This window comes from Caloenas nicobarica, chromosome 14 (genome assembly GCF_036013445.1).
Source record: "Caloenas nicobarica isolate bCalNic1 chromosome 14, bCalNic1.hap1, whole genome shotgun sequence".
NCBI lineage: Eukaryota > Metazoa > Chordata > Aves > Columbiformes > Columbidae > Caloenas > Caloenas nicobarica.
In genome coordinates, this window is record NC_088258.1 from 9,137,094 (window position 1) to 9,156,502 (window position 19,409).

General features: G+C 56.7%; 1 protein-coding gene across 3 annotated transcripts in view; it reads right to left on the minus strand.

Moving 5' to 3' along the window:
* Window positions 1–497: 497 nt before the first annotated feature.
* Window positions 498–19,409, minus strand: part of LOC135994232 (ankyrin repeat and fibronectin type-III domain-containing protein 1-like) — a 227,774-nt gene continuing 208,862 nt past the window's right edge. For all 3 annotated transcript variants that reach the window (XM_065644654.1, XM_065644652.1, XM_065644653.1), the window contains 18 exons: window positions 15,716–15,917; window positions 15,209–15,416; window positions 14,734–14,928; window positions 14,362–14,475; window positions 13,629–13,726; window positions 12,133–12,223; window positions 10,069–10,176; window positions 9,716–9,815; window positions 9,020–9,152; window positions 8,117–8,236; window positions 7,510–7,725; window positions 7,025–7,191; window positions 6,552–6,702; window positions 5,620–5,788; window positions 5,194–5,360; window positions 4,636–4,846; window positions 3,667–4,337; window positions 498–1,677 (listed from right to left, as the gene is read on the minus strand). In XM_065644654.1, coding sequence (XP_065500726.1) covers window positions 1,390–1,677; window positions 3,667–4,337; window positions 4,636–4,846; window positions 5,194–5,360; window positions 5,620–5,788; window positions 6,552–6,702; window positions 7,025–7,191; window positions 7,510–7,725; window positions 8,117–8,236; window positions 9,020–9,152; window positions 9,716–9,815; window positions 10,069–10,176; window positions 12,133–12,223; window positions 13,629–13,726; window positions 14,362–14,475; window positions 14,734–14,928; window positions 15,209–15,416; window positions 15,716–15,917 — 3,409 coding nt within the window. In that variant the 3' untranslated portion in view covers window positions 498–1,389. The remainder of the gene's footprint in view (window positions 1,678–3,666; window positions 4,338–4,635; window positions 4,847–5,193; window positions 5,361–5,619; window positions 5,789–6,551; window positions 6,703–7,024; window positions 7,192–7,509; window positions 7,726–8,116; window positions 8,237–9,019; window positions 9,153–9,715; window positions 9,816–10,068; window positions 10,177–12,132; window positions 12,224–13,628; window positions 13,727–14,361; window positions 14,476–14,733; window positions 14,929–15,208; window positions 15,417–15,715; window positions 15,918–19,409) is intronic.

The window sequence follows — 19,409 nt, forward strand, 5'->3', positions numbered from 1 at the left end:
CAGCCTCACCTTGGGAAGGAGCCGCCAGCCTCGCACCTCGCTGCTGCTGCTCCCTTGGAAGTGTCTGCGCCAGCTGCAATGCAGCTGCAAGCTCTCACCGCCGTCCGTGCTCTGCTCCTAGTGCTCTTCTCTCAGTGGGGACTGCAGGACCAAATTAATGCATTTAACTGCAGACATTTGGGCCCTACAACCATTGGGTTTCCAACGCCACATAGAGGTGACTGGCTTTGCATGACAAAGCTTATTTTACTGCCTTACAGAGCAACAAAGCCCAGAAAAGCATTTCTAACTGGCACTTCGCTCCCACACATGCGATTTTCACATTAACGTAAACCTCTACTGGGTGGAAAGCATCCCATTAAATGCTCCTGGGAAAGATAAGCCCAGCCCTTGAAATCAGGGCTAATTTGCAGACGAATGAACACTACTCATCAAGCCGCAAGAAGAAAAGGAGTGATACACAGTCAGCAGCAGTTATCTTTACTATGGACCACAGGAGATCAGAAAAATAACCTTGTTAACAAGAGACCTAGTGGCTAACAAAATGTCATGCTGTAGGACATACAAGAGAGGCCAAGCACAATTACCAGAACAAAACGGCAACCGAGGAGGGAAGGAAATCCCAGGGGGGTGAGCAGGGTGGTACGGTAGATGCCCTATAGCAAACCTCTAGTGGTGGTGTCAACACAGCTGTGTGCACATCTGTGTGGGCATGGGGCTGGCTGCGTGGGTTCCTTTTGCCTTTAAAACAAGTCAAAGGGTCTTCACCTCTTACATAACTCCACTGTCTCTAGCACAACTATTATACATTTTTGTCGGAAAAAAATAACAATATAATTTTGTTCCAAGAACTATGTGCAAGAATTGGTTCTCCGGGTACAGTGAAAGGAGGGCAGATGGGAAAACACCTTTCTCAGTGCTGTCCTTGTGACTCGTGCCCTCTCCTCATTGACACCACAACCCTCCCCAGCAATCTTCTGTGGCTTTGCTTTCAGTGAATCCCAAACAAGGTTTTTCAGAAAAAGAAGAAAAAAGAAAGGTATTGCTGCTTTTTCTTGTAATATTTTTTCCTCTCACTCTCCCCCCTCCTTTCCCCTTAAAAATGTTTACTTTCAAAAATTCCATTCCTGCAAAGATTCCTCCCAAGCTCTGAGGTCTCCGCACTCCACCCTCTTCTTCTGCAGTCAGAAAAACTGACTCTCGAAGTCTCTTTGGTTAAAAAAAAAAAAAAAAAAAAAAAATTAAACAAATAACACACAGCCCAGTATGATCCCATTCCACCCCACGGATGCCTGATGAGAGGGTGTCTGTGGAAGAAGGAAGCATCAGAGACGAGCTGTCTGCTCTCTGGAAGCTGAGGTCCCCGCGCCGCCCAGCTGTCTCCTCCTCTCATACGGTGGTGGCTGGTCCGTACTGGAGCACCAGAGGGGACGTCTCCTTGATCCGGACATAGAACCGTCCCTCAGGCCGGGTAGCTTGGAGGGACAGAGGCAAGAAGTCATCGGGAAGCCACTGCTCGCTCTCGTCGGAGGCAAACACCAGTCCGAAGTGCTCCAGTTGCTCCTCGGGGTAGCAGAAGGCGGCCGAGCCGCCCAGCACGCCGCGGGAGACGTTGTTCATCTCGAGCACCACCAGCTTCACCACCTCCCCGGCGGACGTCTGGCTGGTGATGTGCAGCTGCGGAAAGAGAAAGGTGGGAAAGATGGATGGTAAGGGGGAGGAACGAGGAGGAACTGGGGGCCAGAGGCATCACACAGCGTGTCCTACAGTGGTGAGCACTGGGGTGGAGGAACTGCTGCCCCAAAGGTGCCTGATGCAAAGCCACAGGCACACTGTGTCCGGGGACAACCAGCAAGCCACGGCCCCAGCTCGGGCAGCGCCTGCTGGCCTCCACTGCACTCCGTGTCCCTACAGCTCTGCTCTTGCCTGTGTCACCTACACCTCACCCACTCTGCTTGGGCTGTCCCACTGTCCCTTAACCTGCAGCCGGAGAGGGACAGTCCCAGCCCTGCTCCTGGCAACACTGAGGCATCTGTGTAAAGACCCCCTCGTGAGCAGGATCCCAACCCTCAGACCAGCTGCACCTCGATGGCTCTGCCAAGCTAGCGGTGCTGAAGCTGAAGCTGCTTTGGGAAGCGGTGCTAAGTTTTGTCCCATTCACAAACCTGGGGTTCCCCCACCAACAGCCGCCCTCGCTCTCCCTCTCCACTTTCTTGGGGACTACCCTCTGAATCCTGAATATGGCTGAGAAAATGAGCTCATCCAGGCTCTGACTGCTAATGACTGTCAGGAACCCACTACTTGACTTCAAAGGCCCTAAAGCGGGACATCCATCCTCGCCCGGGCAAGGCGATGGTTTCCTTTGGCACATCCGTGCGGGTTTGCGGAGCGCCGTGAGCAGTGCCCCGGCGGGGTGGTCCGAGCCCTCGGCCCACGTTAACCCTGCCAGCTCCCAACAATCATCGCAGGGCTCAGCTGATTTACGCCAGCCAAGGAGGCTTTCCTTTGAACTCGGCTTTCTTCGAGAAGAACATCGTAAAACGCTTTCAAGCAGGCGTGTCCAGAGCTTTGCAACTTCAAAAGCCACGTGGGCAGCCCGCCAGGAACCCGAAGGCTGCGCTTCAGTTGCACAGAAATCTATGGTAATTTCTCAAATGGAAAATAAAATACTGCGAGTCACATTCCCCTCTGCTTCTACCATCCCTGCGGGGTGCAGAGAAACTGGCTATCAAAATTCCCCGGCAATAAAACCCACCAGCCCCTGGGCTCTGCCCTTCCTCTGCCATTTTACGGGCAGGCTGTGCTTGGGTTTCTCCATCAGCTCTGGGAACCAGGAATGCCACAAGGGAAATTTCCATGGGGAAAGGATCTTCATGGCTGGGAGCAAAGGAGGTGGACCTGCCCAAAATGCGTGCCCAGGGGACCTCCTCCATGGGGGATTCCACCCAGAGCAGAGGGTGATCGGAGCTGGGGGTCAGCTCTCAGCAAAGCCCTCGAGGAGAGAAACCAGGTCGTACAGTGGCTCTGGTGGACGCCAACACCTGCAGCAAGGAGGCAGCTCTGCCTGCTCCGCTCCATGGGCCGGACAGGAGCGGCTCCTGCTCTCCCTTCCCCAAAGGCACATGGGGCTGAAGGGAGCAGAGCAGAGACCTGGGGAGAGAGGCTGTGGGAAGGTCGGGGACAGGGCAGGGGGGTGACAGCTGGATTTCGTCCAGGGGACTTACGTGTTTCAACACCAGGATGCGGCAAGTGAAACCATCAAAGTGACCATTACCCACTGCCTGCTCGCCCTGGGTGGCACTAACCCACTGTCAGCTGCTGAACCATGGACCGAGAACTGAAACACAGCTCCACTGCCTTGTCCCCACAAAATACTCTACCTGTGGCCCTGGCTCACCCTTCTCTGCAGCAGTGGCCATCACTCCTGCAGAGCCATGCACCCCATGCTGTGCTGCTGGGAGCCTTGTCACTGCTGCAGGGACAAAGGGACGCAGGGCAGGAGTGCTGCAGGGCTCAAAGGAACCTCATCCCCGGCCAGTGGCAGACGGAGAGGGCAGTGCCAGGCAAAGGGCACCTGAGCCCTCGCTGCCTGCCTTCCCCATCCTGTCAGCCCTTTCCATCCGGGCACAGCACAGCCACAGCGCTGCCCTTTGCAGGCTCTGGTACCTTGACACTGGTCTCTTTGGAGAGTCCGGTTTCATACTGAGGGCAGACCTGCAAGGTGACAGAGCCCGGCTTCTTCCCTTGGTCAGCCAAGCACGCGGGCTGCTCTGGCTGCTCCTGGAAGCTCTGAGTCCACTCGGCCGAGCGCGTTCGGAAGACGGGCTCCGAGCCCTGCCCAACCTGGCTGTGCTCGGAGCTGGGCGTCAAGCCAGTCCCCAGCCTGAGCTGGCCACAGTGGCCCGTGGTCCTGCTCTCCGTTGGGGAGCTGTCGACAGAGCCAGGGCAGGATTTTCTGGCCGCCTGGCAATGCGGTTTGGGGAAGTCCAGGCTGCTGGTTCGGACGCAGTACGCTTGCCGCTTCTCCGTGATGCGCAGCAGCTCGATCTGCCGGCTGGGCAGGACAAAGTCGCTGTCGTAGAGCTCAGGGGGTGGCCGGGGCTCCTCCGGTGGTGGTGGCGGAGGTGGTGGTGGGGTCTTGAGCTCGTGGGTCTGCAAGACATCTGGGGCGCTGTCCCGAAGGGTGCGGGCAACTCTCCTGCTGCAGCACTCGGGCCCCGAGGAAGAGGACAGCAGGTCGAGCTCCTTTGGGCTCTGTGCTCTGCTGGAGTCGTAGTCGCTGTCAGTGGCCAGGAACACCTCTGAGGAGCCCTCCTCATCTGACAGCCCATGTGAGTCTGCGAGGGGCATAAGACAAGCAAAGAGGGCTCAGCCTTGCTGTCAGCAACCCCAGCTGAAGGTTCGCACCAGGTGGAGTCCAAGGAAGCCCCCAAGCCTTGCCGCCCTTGCTGTGCTCACCAAGGCTCCAGCAGAGCAGGTCCTGCCCCCATGGAGAACGACTGCCCTGCCTGTACTCCTGACGCTGGCCCTGCCTGCACCCCACAGTGCAGCCAGCCAGAGCAGCCCTCCCATCCCCCCAAGCACGGGCAGCCCCCTGAGCCCTGTGGCAGGAGCTCTGCAAAGCCGGCTCCTTACCAGAGTTGATCTTGCGGCTGGTCTCTGGCGAGGGTGCTGGGGAGGGAAGGTAGTCGAGGTGGGATGAGGTGGATCGAGTTTTCTCCTTCATTGCAGCCCCAGCCTCGCTGAGGAAGCCACTGAGAGACACCCCGCAGGAGGGCTGCTTGTACCGGGCGTGTTGCAGGGCATCCATAATCCAGCGCATCTCGCGCCAGATCTCCTCCATTTGCTGCCAAAACAGGAAATGAAGAGTTGCTTTCAAAAAGCAAATAACAGCAACAAAAAAGCCCCACAGCCAAACACAGGTTTTTCCTACACACCTTTCCCAAGATGTGAAAGCTCTGGGGGAATCCCTGAGTCATGGAATCCCAAGAAAGTGCTCTCAGGTGGTAAGATGCTGCTTTGGCCACTGGCAGCTGCCAGTTCAGCAGCAGTTGCCTCCTGCAGGCAGGGGTGCTGGGAAACGGGGTAGCGTGTACATGCTCCTGCAGCTCATCCAGGGCCTGACTGTTTTGGCCATGTCCCAGGGGCACTATCGTGCCTGGCTCCCTCCCAGTGTGCCCCCGCTCCATGTACCTGGATGTAGTCCTGGACCTGCTGGTGCCTCTGCTTCGCAGTGGAGAGCTCAGCGTCGGAGAAAGCCTCCCTGAGGCTCTGCTGAGAGAGGAGTGACTCCAGCTCCAGAAGCGCTGACACCTGGCAGTACTGGGTGATAAACTCCCGGTCATATGTGAAGAAGTGGACTGAGGAGAGTGAAAAAAGAGAGAAGGGAATGAAAAATATCAGGTCCTTTGCTGTGGATGGCCTACAGGCTCCTCCCTGCCCACCCAGCAGGTAATGCTGTTCTCTAGCCTGCCCAGACAGCCCTCAGCATCGCCCTCCATCCCTTCTCTCCCAGGGAAGGTGAGGGAGCTCCAGCCCACCCCACTGCCTGTCCCAGCTCTCGTGAGATCTGAGAGAACAAGACCAGCAAGGTTGGGTTTTGGTATTCCCTCTCCTCACCTAGCTCAAAGATCTGAAGTGGCAGCGTGAGGAAGCCGGAGCGAGGGGTGTAGGGGTTGTTCTGGCCTGGAGCGGTGCAGACGTCATCTGATGGAGGGAGCAACAGCAGGAAGGAGACCTGCCCCCCAAAGTCCAGCACTTCCTGGCTGTACAGACGGAAATCTTTGGCCTGCAAGAAGACACTGCAAGTAACAGCTGCAAACGTCACCTGGTGGGCCCTCATCCGCAGAGGAGTCCCACGGACCATCCGCAGTCGAGGGACACTACTGTTTCAGCCCACAGCCAGAGGCTCCTTGCTTTTTGCATAATCTGCGCACCTCCCTTTCTCTCTTATTTTTCCTGAAAGTCTCTAAACTACTGGTCAAAGTCACTACAACAGTGTCTCAGAGAAGAAGTTCCACCAAGCACGGGCTCAGCCCTGCTCAGAGTGGTGCCCTCACAGCTGCACAGCTAGAAGCATGTGCCTGGCACTGGGGCTGGTGGGCACCTTCCCAGTGAATACTCAGCATGGTGGAGGAGGGATTTCGCCCCATGCAGTCTGGCCCCAGGGGCTGCAGCTCCAACCCACCACTGGCAAGTGACCATCCTGCTTTGGAGGGGCAGAGCTGGGCTGGTCTAATGCTGCAAGGGCTGAGCCCAGGACCAAACCCCATGGCAGGCAATAATGCAAACCCAGCTTCACCATCCTTGCTTTGGACATATAGGCAGGTGAGGGTAAGACAAACAACTCCTGAGGACACTGCCCCTGGGCAGGCAGATGCTTCTGACCCTGGCTGTCCACCACTTGCCTTCTATTTGCATGGGACTAAAACCTGATTGATGCTTCGGGCTCGCAAAGAGGGCCCAGGGGCTGTGGTACTTGGCCTGCTGCGGTGACCAGCACTGTGCTCCACGGCTTCTTTGCCTCCCCAGACCTCGGCACCTGCCCCTACCTCTTGCAATGGGATGTTGACCAGGGTCATTAGCTCCTTGATGGCCACTTGGAGCTCTTGAAACAAGTGGTTCTGGGAGGTCTCAGCCTCTGGCTCTGCAGGAACAGGCTCCTCCATGCTGGCCATCTTCTGCAGCCATTCCCACTCCTCCCTGGAGAAGGGAGAGACAGACATGTACAGGAGGGAGCAGCTTGGGTGGACTTGAACATGCAGTCGCTATGAGAGCTGTGTTTGTTCAGCTGCTCCTACCCAGACAGTGCAGCATCCCAAGGGATGCGGGAGCTGCAGAGGTAGAGGGGGACCTTGGTTTGCTCCAGCCCCAGGTTGCCCTGCATGGCAGGCAGCGGGGCTGAGCAGGAATGCTATGCTGCTGCCAGGAGCCTGAGAGCAGAAGCAGAAGGTGTCAGGTGCTCTCAGGCTGGACGGGACAGAGGACCCTGGGTGCCCTGGCTAAGCTGCCCTGCAAGCCCCACCTGGAGATGTTTGGGTTGGAGCGAATCTTGACGTGGCAGAGGATGTTGGGGAGCTGCTCCGGCACCAGCACTCGGATCTGATCCACGGCACTGCAAAGCTTCAAGTAGCCCAGGTAGAGGCCTGGGGAGAGGGCATGGCTGCTGTGCTGGTGGTAAGTCAGCTTGTCCTGCAGAGAAAGGTGCTGCTGGATGGAGCAAGCCCTTGCAGCGGGGCTCTCTCCTGCCCTCGTATCAGGCACCCATCTGGCAGAAGGGAAGTGGCAGAGCAGGCACGATCCAGTACTGCCAGGATGAATCCAGCACCAGCCTGCTGCTTCCCCTCAAAGCAACAGGGATTTTGCAGGCTGGCTGGGCTCTGCTCCCCCCACCTGCAGCCAGGACCAAACCCTCAGTGGTCTGGGCTCTGCCGTGGCCTTTCCAGGCCAAGGGGAGAAGGGAGCGCTGGCAGTCCCGCAATGGAGCCCACTGTAATCCCCTGCAATCACCTGGAGGGAGATCAGCAGCGTGTCCAGAGCAGTGGGCTCCTCCGGGGAGGACACGGACTTGCGACTGGTCTGCAGTTTGCAGATGGGAACCCAGCGGACGCTCTCAAAGGTCTGGTTGGTCTTCACCTCCTTCAGGGTGATGATGAGGATGTTGCCCTGTTTGTCTTTGACAGGCTCGAAGAAGACCTGCCCTAGGTCCTGGATGCCCAGCAGCCCCTGCGCGATGGGACAGCAGGGCAGGAGAAAGCAGGTGGTCAGGGAACATCCTCAAGGCATGGTGCTCTGTGGGTCTGGGCAGCCAGGATATGACTGGAGGGGTCTCCCCTCTGCCAGCGGGAAAACAGCCTGCCCAAAGCACCCACTGACAGCCCCCAGCCCCTCTGCGCGAGATTGCTACGAAGTCTGACACCCCATCACCCCACGAGTGGGGTCCCGCCAGGGAGGACAAAGCAGGGGCACCCAGTCCTGTCACTGACTGAGCTGTGGATAGGTTCGGAAAAGCCTGGGGTTTTCCTGGGTGCAGCACATCCACATGCTGCTCCCAAGGGACCCTGGCTCCACAGTGCCCTCCAAAAAACACTCACTCCTCCCCCAGACCCACCCTCACCTGCATTTGCGAGATGGCCAGCAGCATCTTGAAGCGTGTCTGCAGGATGCAGGAGCAGGACGACTGGGAGACGGTGACACACTGCCGCAGCCACAGGATCTCGTCCCACATGCACGACACCTGTGACACACCAAAGGGTCATCACCACCAGCTGCCACTGCCTGCAGCTGGTTCACACAAAGGTGTTTTGGGGAAATCCATTTGCCTTTTTGTTTGAGCTGGGTTAGGAATGTGCACAGGCACATACCACCTCTCAGCAGGGGTGTGATTTCCTATGCCACAGGTACCCTGAGATGCCTCCAGAGCCTGTACCTGAGGGAAGCACCATGCTGTGTCCACTTGGGAATCTGCCTCTATCTAGGACTGAGACTTTCTCAAGTTTGAGTAGAAGATAGCCAAGAGAAGGAAGGAGAAGACAGCCTTCTCCCTCAGTAGATAAGGACCATCAGTAAAAGGTTTTGGCCCTGAGCTGCCCACCTCCTCTTTCACTAAACCTCCTCACAGCAGAGGATGAGGCAGCAGCACCCTGCACATCCTGCTCTGTATAACAGACAGAGCTGCTGCGGCAGGATGCTGCAGCAAAGCAGTTACACAGCTGAGAAGCTGCTGGTATCCCTACAGAGAGGCAAGTGGTTCCTTGGTCCCTGCTGAACCCTAGTGAGCAGAAAGCTTGTGTGCTGCCTGCGCTGCCCAGTCCCAGAACCCGGGGGGAGCTGCCGCCAGCTGAAGGCAGCAGCGGTGCGCGATGCCCGCTTGGCTCACTCCGGCACTCCCAGGTTGTGACCAGCTCTCGACATTGCTGTCCCACGAGTGCACGAGGGCAGAGGCACAGCGGAGCCCCTGGAGGCAATGCCAGAGCTGCAAGATGCTGTGTCCAGGGTACAGGGTCCCTGGGCCACCCACCTTGGTGAACCAGAGAAAATCCTGCATGAGCAAGCAGGAGTAGGTGTCATCGATCTCCACCACAGGGATCTGGTCTTCGTGGGTCACCAGGATGTTGTCGTCCTTGTAGAAGATGGCTGTCAGGTAGAGGCCCCTACATGGGAGGGAAGACAGACTTCAGTGTCAGCCCTGGCTGCCAGCTTCATCTCCCAAAGGGTCTCTCTCCCAAGGGCAAAGGAGGTGCCCTGTCCCAGGTCTCAGCTCCTCCAACAGCCCGTGGAGCAGGAATCCAACGCTGCCAGCAAGGCAAGCCTGGCTGATGCCACGGCTGATGCCATGTCCGATGCCCCAGCCAGCATAAGCAAGGGCGATGGGGCCAGGCCTGTGCAGGAGACATGCGGGGGGGCCTGGACGCCAAGCATGAAAGTGGGTTGTGGGAGGGTGGTGGGGTGTTGGGTGATGCTCAGAGATGGCACGGAGATTTGGGTACAGGTGCAGATTGGCCAGTCTGGATGGAAACACCAAGGAGAAAAGCTCGATTTCTGGGCAGTTGGATTCATCTTCACTGACAGCACTAGGTCAGTCCAGGCAAGGACCCACCTCTGAGCACCCCCAGCCCCCAGCTTGTGCCCGCAGCTCCTGGCTGTGCCCAGGACGGGCAGCCCTATGTCCCTGCTGGGAGTCGGGCGCTCTACCACCCCTGCACTAGCCTCTTACCGCTTCAGCGTCTTGAGAAACTTGCTGCCAGGGTGGAAGAGGTGCTTGAGGCTCTTGGAGACCGAGTGCTTCCTGCTCTGGGGCTGGTTCTTGCAGGGCTCTGGGGGAGCAGAGAGCAGAAGATGCTGCAGCAGGAGATGAAGGGCCATGCCAGTAGCCTGTGGCAAGGCATACCAAACCAGTGCGAAGGCTCTGCCAAGGTCTCCACTGCCTCAGCTGTCTCCCTGCTATGCTCATCCATGGGACAGACCTACTTCTGATGTCACTGCAGCCCCTGGACCATGCCACAACCCTGGGAGGCCTGGCTGGATGCCCCACCCCAGCCTCCCTGCAGTGCCGTGCCAAGCACTCACCATGGCAAACGCAGTGCTGGTGGACGGTCTTCACCTGGCCCAGCAGATGGTCCAGAGCTTCAGCTTGTCCCCTTCGTCGTGGGGCCCGACCGTCGTACTCCCGCCAGTCTGCAGGGGACAGACCAGCATCATCCCCAGCGCCCCTTGTCCTGGGAGGAAAGAGGGGTTCCTGTCCCCTCTTCCACACAGCACATCACCTCCTGGCACCTCCCCAGGTGTCCCACAGGCAGAGCATGGCAGAGCAGCAGTTCTGCCAGGCACCTCTGGGTGAGCTGGGCTTTGGGAGATCCCCAGTTTTGCACCCCTCTACCCAGGAGTATCCCAGCTCTGCACAGCAGCCCATGGCCACCAGCCACCCCATGGCACGGCAAAGACTTGGCGGAGGGAAAGAACAAGGTCCTGTCTGTTGCTGCCACACTTCACTGGTCTTAAAATAATAAAATTCTTTCCAGTGTCTTCCTCCAGGTCTTCCCTGGAGCTGTAGCTTTTTCCAAGCGAGTGCCGAGAGCTGGGCTCACCTAGGCAAACACATAAATAAGTTCTCCTGTCAGCTCCATTGGGTGCGAAACAGCAGCAGGACCAAGATTGGGGCCGGTGACCTGCCAGCGCTTCTACGTTAGCTTTACATTAATTGCTTTAAACACCCCCTATGTCCTGCCTGCTGCTGTTTTCCATGGAAAGTTCAGCTCTGTTAACTTTGGCTGGGCCTTGTCACTATTTTTAGGAGCTTTAAAAACACCCAGGGAGGTGCCTGACTATATTCTGCTGGGCCAGAGACGGATCTTTACTGAAGGGAGAAATATTAATGGGGATAAAAATAAATAAAACTCACTCATGTCTGATTCACTTCAGCCATAGTCTGTATCGATGCTGCATGGATCTCAGTCATGGGGAATGTGACCCGTGCGGGATAGCAAAGGGTGCAAACCTGACGGACACCCACTGCTAGGACAGGGTAAAGCCAGGGCAATGTCTTGCATGGGGGGGGCTTGCTCTACGCATTCATATACATGTATACAGGGTGTTTCAAAAAGATGGACCCAATTTCAAAGCAGTATATTGGGTAAATTGGGTCCATCTTTTTAAAACACTCTGTATTTTTGCGTTTTCCCTATCAGTGCTACAGTGCTTGTGTATCTGCAGCTCGAGCTATGCCAGGCACCCACTGCCCTGCTGCTGTCTCCCTGGGACGGGCTCAGCTGCTCCAGGTCTCGGGATCAGTGGTGAGGGGCAGAGGCCACCTTGGAGCCCCTTCAGCTCTGAACTTCACCCTTTGGGGCTGCTCCTTCCCATTGAGTCCTCCTGGCCTGTCTCTCCCAGCACCCTGAGGTGCCTCGTGTGGAACTGGGTGGCTTTTCCCTCCTGTTTGCCCTAGTGCCAGCGTGAGGAGGTGAGTGCTGACAGCCCAGAGCTGGTCTCTGGTGGGGCTCACGACCCCCATCGCAGCTCGGTGCCAGGGAACACAGGCTCCCAAGGCTGGGTAAGAGCATGCGGTGGCACAGGGAGCCTGTTGCCACCCGGGACCAGGACAGCTCCGAGTCCTGGGAAGCATCTCCAGGGACTGAGCTGGGACATCCCACCATGTCTCCCGTCAGCACATGCCAGCTGTGGCTTCGCACAAGCTTGGCTACTTTGGGGCAGATGTCACTGAGGCGGTAAGGACTGACCCAAAATCTGCCCTGCACTAAATTGCAAACCTCTGCTAAAAATACCAGTGGTGTCGTTCCTTCCTATGGAGGAGATGGCTGCATTCTTTTCCTTTTAACTGAGAAAGCAAAACATCCTCTCTCCTAGCTCACTCCTTAGGATGAGCTGATCCAGGTGGTCTAAAATGGCTCAGCCTTCACCAGGCAGCTGGAAGAATTTCAGGTTGAAAAATTAGTATTTGGCAAAGCTCCTATCAGCTGGAGGCAGCATCCCAGATCGCCAGGCACAGCCGCCCTGCTTGGCCCAAGACTCCAAATGCTGCCTCTGCTCCCAGGTCCACTAGACCCCAACCCAGCCCTCCCCCAGTCCATCCCACAGCCGGTGCTGGCTCCTGTGGGCATTCCCAGTGGTACTTACTGGAAGGGATGGCAGATGGGGGCATGGAAGCTTGCGGGGGACCCCAGCCCTTCATGTTGTAGGCAGACACCCGGACGTAGTAAGCCGTGCCCTGTGAGGAGGGAAGGCACACTCAGCATTCCAGCACCTCTCCTGGCTCAGTGTGTGAGGGAAGAAGGATCCCCTCCAGCCCAGTATACCAGTAGACCACAAGGAGTACTAAACTGGGAGCCCACACCGTGGGTCACCGGCTCTGACCTCCCCCAGCTGTACAAAGCTCTTGTTATCAGACACTAGAGAATCCCCACAGCGCTGAGTGGCTGGTTTGTGGGGAGGCAGAGGAAAGACAGGACATTGCAAATGCCCCTTGCCAGGAGATGCTCTGGCCTCTGACATGGGGCTTCCACAGCCTGGAGGGTCAGGGAGCTGCCTTTCTGCTGGGATGTGCAAGGATCCAGCCCCTGGAGAGAAGGAGCTGGCTCAGAGCTGTCGGGGGCTTGTGGCATGGCGACAGTAATTAAAGGCCTCTGATTAAAGCTCAGTCAAGCTGCTGGATGTTGCAAGGCCTCCAGGCACTCATGAAGGCAGACAGGAGTCTGCAAAGCAGCTCTGAAAGCATGATGGATGGGCTCGGGCCAGCTCCTTGCAGTGGCGCTGCTCCGGGCTCTGCTTGAGTACCATCCTGCCATGCACCAGGGCAGCTCTCCCACCCCCGCCACCACTTGGTTAAGCCCCTCTAACCACATTGAGGGATTTCCTGCTGCTCAAGCCAGCAGTCCCTGCCTGCCCTGGAGCTTCAGTGCTGCACCTCCCTGATAAGGGCAACTCCATCCATTCCAGCATCTCCCTGTGTTCCCACCCTTGGCTCCATCCTATCGTGGTCCCCATCCCACCCTGTCTCCATCATGCTGGTCCAATGTGTGCCAGGCACAGGACAGCAGCCCTTGGGGAGGGGACAGCTGACAGGCAGCCTGGCCTCTGAGGTTCTTGGGAAGATAAAACAGCAGGGAGTCCCAGCCCCAACCAGCTTGTGACCTTGTTGAGCTCCCGCAGATGGAGACAGGGCTGATTTCCCCCTCTCCAGTGAGCAACGGGGCTGGTGTGGGGAGTTGATTCGTGCAGGTGGCAGAGGAAGGAGCCACTGATTTATTGCCCAGGAGGAGCACGGATAGAGATGAGAGTGGGGGGGACAGAGGATAAATCAGGCGCTTGGTGAATGGGCCCATTCTGCCTTTCACTCGGGAGTCCCCCGGCACCCTGTGTGGGGGTTTCCCCATTGTTAGGGCGGCCAGGACTGTGCAGGGACAGTCAGATGGCTCTCCTGGCCCAAGGCTCTTGGGTCTCCCCACGGGCTGTGCTGAATGCCACGTGACACAATCTTATTCCTCCTGCTTGAAATGATGCCCCATCCCCTCCAGGGAAGGATCCCATGCGCTGTACCATGGCCAGTGGCTTTTCCTGGCTGTGGGCTCTCCCCACCACAGCCTGAACCCCCATGAGGTGCCTCAAGAGCTCACCGACACCAGTCCCCGGATGGTGAAGTGCAGGTTCTTCAGCTTGTCGATCACAGCCTCCCCGAGCAGCGGCGAGAAGGTGGGGGAGCAGCTCCACTCCACTGAAAGGAGAGAGATCCCAAGGTGCTGCATGGCTCTGGAGCAGGGACAGGCCAGCAGGGCTGGCTGCAGCATGTCAGGGCCAGAAGCTGCCGAGGGACCGTGGGCAGCACAGGAGCTGGAGGCAGCTGAGTGAAGGCAGGGGAGAGGGGGAGCCACAGTGGGGGGACAGAACATGGAGCCGTGGTCCTCCTCACCGAGCCACGTCAGACAGGGTCAGACACTCACATGATGGGTCAAGAGCTGGGGACAGAGAAAATTTTCCCAGAAGCCAAAAATATCTGGTTTAAGAGGGTGAGGGGCACAGAAGTGGCAGGACAGCAATGGCCCCTCAATGTGCAGGGTGAAGGGGCACCGAACAAGTTGCACCCTGAGTTTTGCCTTGGTACAAGATGGTGGTTTGGTCCAGCTCGGAGCATTTGGGTGGTGGCTGAGCTGGCCGGCAGCATGCAGCCCTGGCTCCTCCTGCACTTGAGCACAAAGGTGGCTTGACAGGGGCTTGGCAGCACTGCCAACAGCCCTGGCCCGCTGGTATGGCATGCCCAGGGTGAGCGTCCCAGAGCATCCCCCTGGCACACCTGAGATGCTTGGCATGTATGCATGTCCCCTGTACTGGTGTGGGGACCCCACTCCTTACCTTTGTACTTGGTGACAACGGCAGAGTTGACGTTCAGAGGCTCCCAGAAGGTCACCTGCACTGAGGTACTGCTGGCCACAGAGAGGTGGACGTTGGTGGGGGCATCCGGCACTCCTGGGGACAGAGAGCGCAGGGACCACTATGGTGAGGATGGTCACTCTGAACCCCTCAGTGTCCCTCCTGGGCCTCCCCCAACACCCAGGGACATGTCCCCAGAGCACTCACACCCTGTGCATCCACACAGCGAGCCCTGGTTACAGGGCGCGGAGATTCTCTGACAGGTGCTGGTGCCTGGACCACGCACCATCCCACTCCTTCCTCCAGCATGGGGGCTGTCCCCTGGCCCCCCCAAGGCCTCCTGCGGGCACTCACGGGCATGCTCAAACCCTGCCTTCATGCGCTTGTACAGCCGGTATCGCCACTCCCAGGCCCGGAGCTGCTTCTCCTTCTCGGAGCAGTCGGTGTTGGGTGCCTCGTTCACCACCTGTGCCGTCAGCTCGTTGACGCGCTGCTCCGCTTCCCGCACCAGTGTGGAGAGGTGCAGTGAGCGGCTCTCCAGGCTCACGACTGTGGGGTGGGTGGGCACAGTCGTGTGTACCGGGAGGAAAGACAGGAGGGAAGAGAAGGTGGTTAGGGCACGCCCAGGCTCTGCTGGCACCAAGTCCTCACCCTGAGACCCCATCCTTCCCTCCCTGCCCTGCTCCTGGGCTCCACTTGAGCCCCTGCTACAGCCTGCACCAGCTTCCCAGAGCCCAGTGACTGCCTCCCCACCAGGATCCCGCTGCCTGGGGTGCCCCACTCCACGAGGCTGGAGACCCAGGTGATGGGCTCCCCAACACCAACTCACAGTGTGGGCTCTCCTTCGCTCCTGCCTGCAGCAGGGCCTTGGCGATGGGAGCATTGTTGGTCATGATGGCGATGTCCAGTGGCAGCAGCCCCTCGCTGTTGGGGGTGTTGAGGTCCAGCTCCTCGGGGCTGTACTGCTTCAGCAGCTCCTGGACCCTGTCTAGGTCCTGCAGCTCCACGGCCTCAAAAAGGGCAGCATTGCTCTGGAACTGAACAGAGGGAGAAATGCAGGTCGGCTGAGCATGGGGCACCCTCCTCCAGCCCACCCAACACCCTCGCCCTTCAGTAGCATCCCACTAATCCAAACAACGGGGTTGCCCTGGTCCCAGAGGCTCAGGAGCATTAGTTCCTTGCAGACACAGATGGAGGATGCTGAGCAAACACTAGGATCAGCTCCAGCTGAACCTGCTCCAGGGCAGCTTCCACCTATCAGCATCGCCCATGCACGGACCCTCCATCCACATCTCTCCAGCTGTGGGGACGCCGGATGTAGCCAGGGCGCACTGACCAGGTAGGACTTGCGGAGCTTCTCCTTCTCGCCCCGTCCTGCCAGGCTGCCCTCATCGAAGGACGTGTAGTTGACGCGGAATTTTCCCGACAGGTTTCGGTAGAGCCTCTTGGCCGCGTTCGGTGAGGAAGGGCCCGGCGGCTTCCTGGCCTGCGCTAGCTGCAAGTCCCGCATCTGCTGCGTCATTTTAGGCGAGGATGACCTGGGAAAGGGCAAGGAGGTGTGGGGAAATAAGGCAAACCTGCAGCGTTGGGACAGAGGCACAGCCCAGGAGAGCCAGAGCAGCACCAGGGCAGCACTGATGCAAGTGGCTGCAAGGTGGCTGCTGGTGCCAGCAATGCCCTTATCCGTTACCAGCTGAGGTCAGTTGTTCCCCCTTCCCATCACTGCTGCACTACTGGTCCTGTGGGGTTGCCCAGGGGCTCATACGAACCCTGTGGGTGAGACATTTCCTTCTAGACCCAAGGACCAGTCTGACCCCACGCTGTCCTTGAGCCAGGATGCCCCAACCAACCTCAAGATGCTCAGTTCTGCAACAGGTCCCCATCCATCACACCAGGAAAGCCTCTCCTTACTCCATTCTCTGCCACCCAGCTCCTACAGAGATGAGCTGCCCCATCCGCAGTTGCTCACGCCCCCTCAGCAGTGGGGGCTGCAGACCCCAGCCCTGCACTGGGTGAGTGCTGCCCACCATGCAGTTGGCTTAGGACAGCCCTGCACTCACTCTCTACATCCATCCTTCTAGCAGGAACCCTTCTCCTGGGCTTATGGCCATCCCTCAGCCCTCTTTGGTATATGACTCTAGTCGGGGTCTTTATTCCAGCAAAGGGCAACCTCTGAAAACTAAGTGAGACCAAGGAATGGACAAAGAGCCATTTCTAATGGCACTGAGACGAGACCAGGTCCCAGTGGGGACCAGTGACCCCTAGTCTCCAGCTCACCAGCAGACCCAGGCTCCACAGCTGCTCCTCATCTCCATCCACACCAATGAAGGCACAGAATCTCTTCTCCACTCTGATTTTGATTTCTGCTTTAAACAGCCATGATAAATATACGCAAGTCACTAGGAAAGCTGGCATATTTTCCTGGCTTCACAGAAGCGGAGCTGCCCCTCTCCCTGCAGCCAGGACCCTCATGTCCCCACCAAGACCTCATCCCCACCAGGCAAAGTCCCCAGTTTCAGTGTGAGCGTGACCTTGCTGCTGTGTGGGGCTGCTGCCCATGAGTCATCCCTGACAGCATGGAGGGTTTTCACTGGCGTCAAACATCTGATCCCCCTCTTGCCATAGCCCATGGCACCGTTCCCAGACAAGGAGCATCAGGTCTAAAAAGCATTTAGCACAACTACGCTTAACACAGTTTCTCTCAGTTTTGACCTCATACTCCTGTGTATAAGGTCAGATATTTAGGGGCAAGGTCTTCCCCATATCACTTTATTGCTTAAATATCAAACAAGGAGTAAATGTGATAAAAAGCATGACAGTTGTCTAGAAGGTCATGCCAAAATACGACCATGAAGCTGTGCCTGTGATGATGATGTTTATAAAGCCATCATCAGGAGGCAGGATATTAATAACAACCTTGCTACGTGCTCTTCATCATCCTGACTTCAGATCAGGCACAGTGGGCTGCAGAAGTCCTTTAATGATTTTACCTTTTATTACTGTGATATTTAAAAGCGGAAAATTATGGGGAGGTTGGCTCCTGCCAATCACTCATCTCACTAGCTTCAGCCTACAGATTTGGAGGTCTCGATCATGGCCCAAGCCGCGGTGTTGAGTTACTGCCTAGCATTCCTCCAGGGATGGGCGTTATCTGTAGGTAGGGCTTTACAGACCAGACAGATGGAGAATATCAACCCCATAAGCTTCAGGCGGCAAGACACCCCTCAGCAACCATGCAGAGGTTCATGAGATCCATGCAGCAGGGTCCTGCTGGTTCTGGTGGGGAGGAAGAGGAGTAGCTCTCCACCATGGAGGGCACAGACCTGCAGAAGGCAGGGAAAGGTTATAGAACCAGCCCTGGGCTCACTGGGACCTACCTGGCTCTGGATGCAGATACTCAGTTCACAGCCATGGCAGCCTGAGCACATCGTGTTTCACCATGGACATGGAGCAGCTCCTGGCACGGCTGGTGCTGGAGGCTCCTCATGCCAAGTGGCTCCATACACGGCACAGACAAGCCTCTATAGATGGCATGTATAAGACCCCAGACACCAAAGAAGCAGAAAAGCATCACACAGTTCTGCTGTTACCGGTAGACAGAAATGAAGAGAGAAAAGCCACCCATGTGTAGACAGGGTGCTCTGGCAGGAAGAGGCAACCAGGAAGGCAGGTCCTGACCCACAGACCAAGCCCAAGAAGCAAAACGCTATCTGACATACTTAGGAAAGATAAATAACTGACTGGTGAGACTCTCCAGCAAAACCTTGCCTTTTCTCTTGTGTATAAGAGTTCCCTGCTGCCCAAGGCCTCCTCTCTCCCACCTCCAGCTGCTGCTCCGAGGTGAACACAGCACTTCGAGCAGGCTCAATGAGGTGCCCAATTCCTCTCTGGTTCCCCTGCATCCAAGGAGGCAACAATGCTCTCCCACATTAGGAAAGGAAGGAAGACCCCAAAAGTACCTCTCTGGAAGCTGGGCTAGACCCTGTTATAACAGATCCCTGCACCATCCATGTCTGCAGAATCAACACTTAAAAAAGGAGTGGTGTATTGGAGCAAAAGCACTTTTTTCTGCCAGTTAAAATTCACAGCAAATGACCCAGTACAGGCAGGCTCCACAATCTGGAGGAAGTTCTCTCAGAGATGGTAGAAACGGAGGCAACACAGAGAAATTTCTCACTATTTTCCCTCATCTGATCTGCTTTTAATGAGAAGTAAATAGACGGAAATTATTCAGAGCTCAGGAGTGAACATCTATCTATATTAAACTGGCTGCCCCAAAGATAAAAGAGTTTCCTGCCCTGTGGTTATGAGTCATCTGGACTCAGTGAAATAGTCCTGATTTATCTAGAGCTAAACTTTGCGTTGGAGCAACTGATAGCTGCAAACAACACCCACAGATGTCGTGCCCTCAAGGTATGACCAGCCAACACCAGCTCACCCTGACGACAAAGCCCCATCCTGTGGGGAGGTGGTGGGATGGGGTCCCACCTCCTCTGCCCTTATAGTCTCAGTGCAGCTGAACTAAATTTATCTCAATCACAATCAGTTCTTGTTGCTAATTATTTACCCACCTACTGCAAACCCTGTAGCAGGGATGGGTGCTTTGCCTGCTCCAGCAGTTCAGCTTTCTGGCTGTGTGATGTGTTTGCAACCATCAGGGAGGTGGTGTGGACATCAGGTCTGCAATGCCTTAAGTCCATGTACCAGCAAACTTCATGAGGAAGGCTGAGGTTTTGCTAAAGGATGTGCTAGGGCTGGCCAGATCCATCTCACGAAACCAATGCAATGATGATTTTTTTTTTGAAGCACATGAAGATGGATGTGCATGACAACTCATTTTATCCCTCCTTCTGCAATGAGCACAAGCAAATCCACTGTGTAGTTTATAACATTGTGGTTTCTGCATATTCTGGGTTTTAATGTTTCCAAAGCTGCAGATCTTGGCCTAGTAAACAGTGTTAATAATTGTTGTAATTATATGATTTTAAGTGCATTTTGTTTAAGGGCGTAGCCTCTCCGAGCCTCCAGCA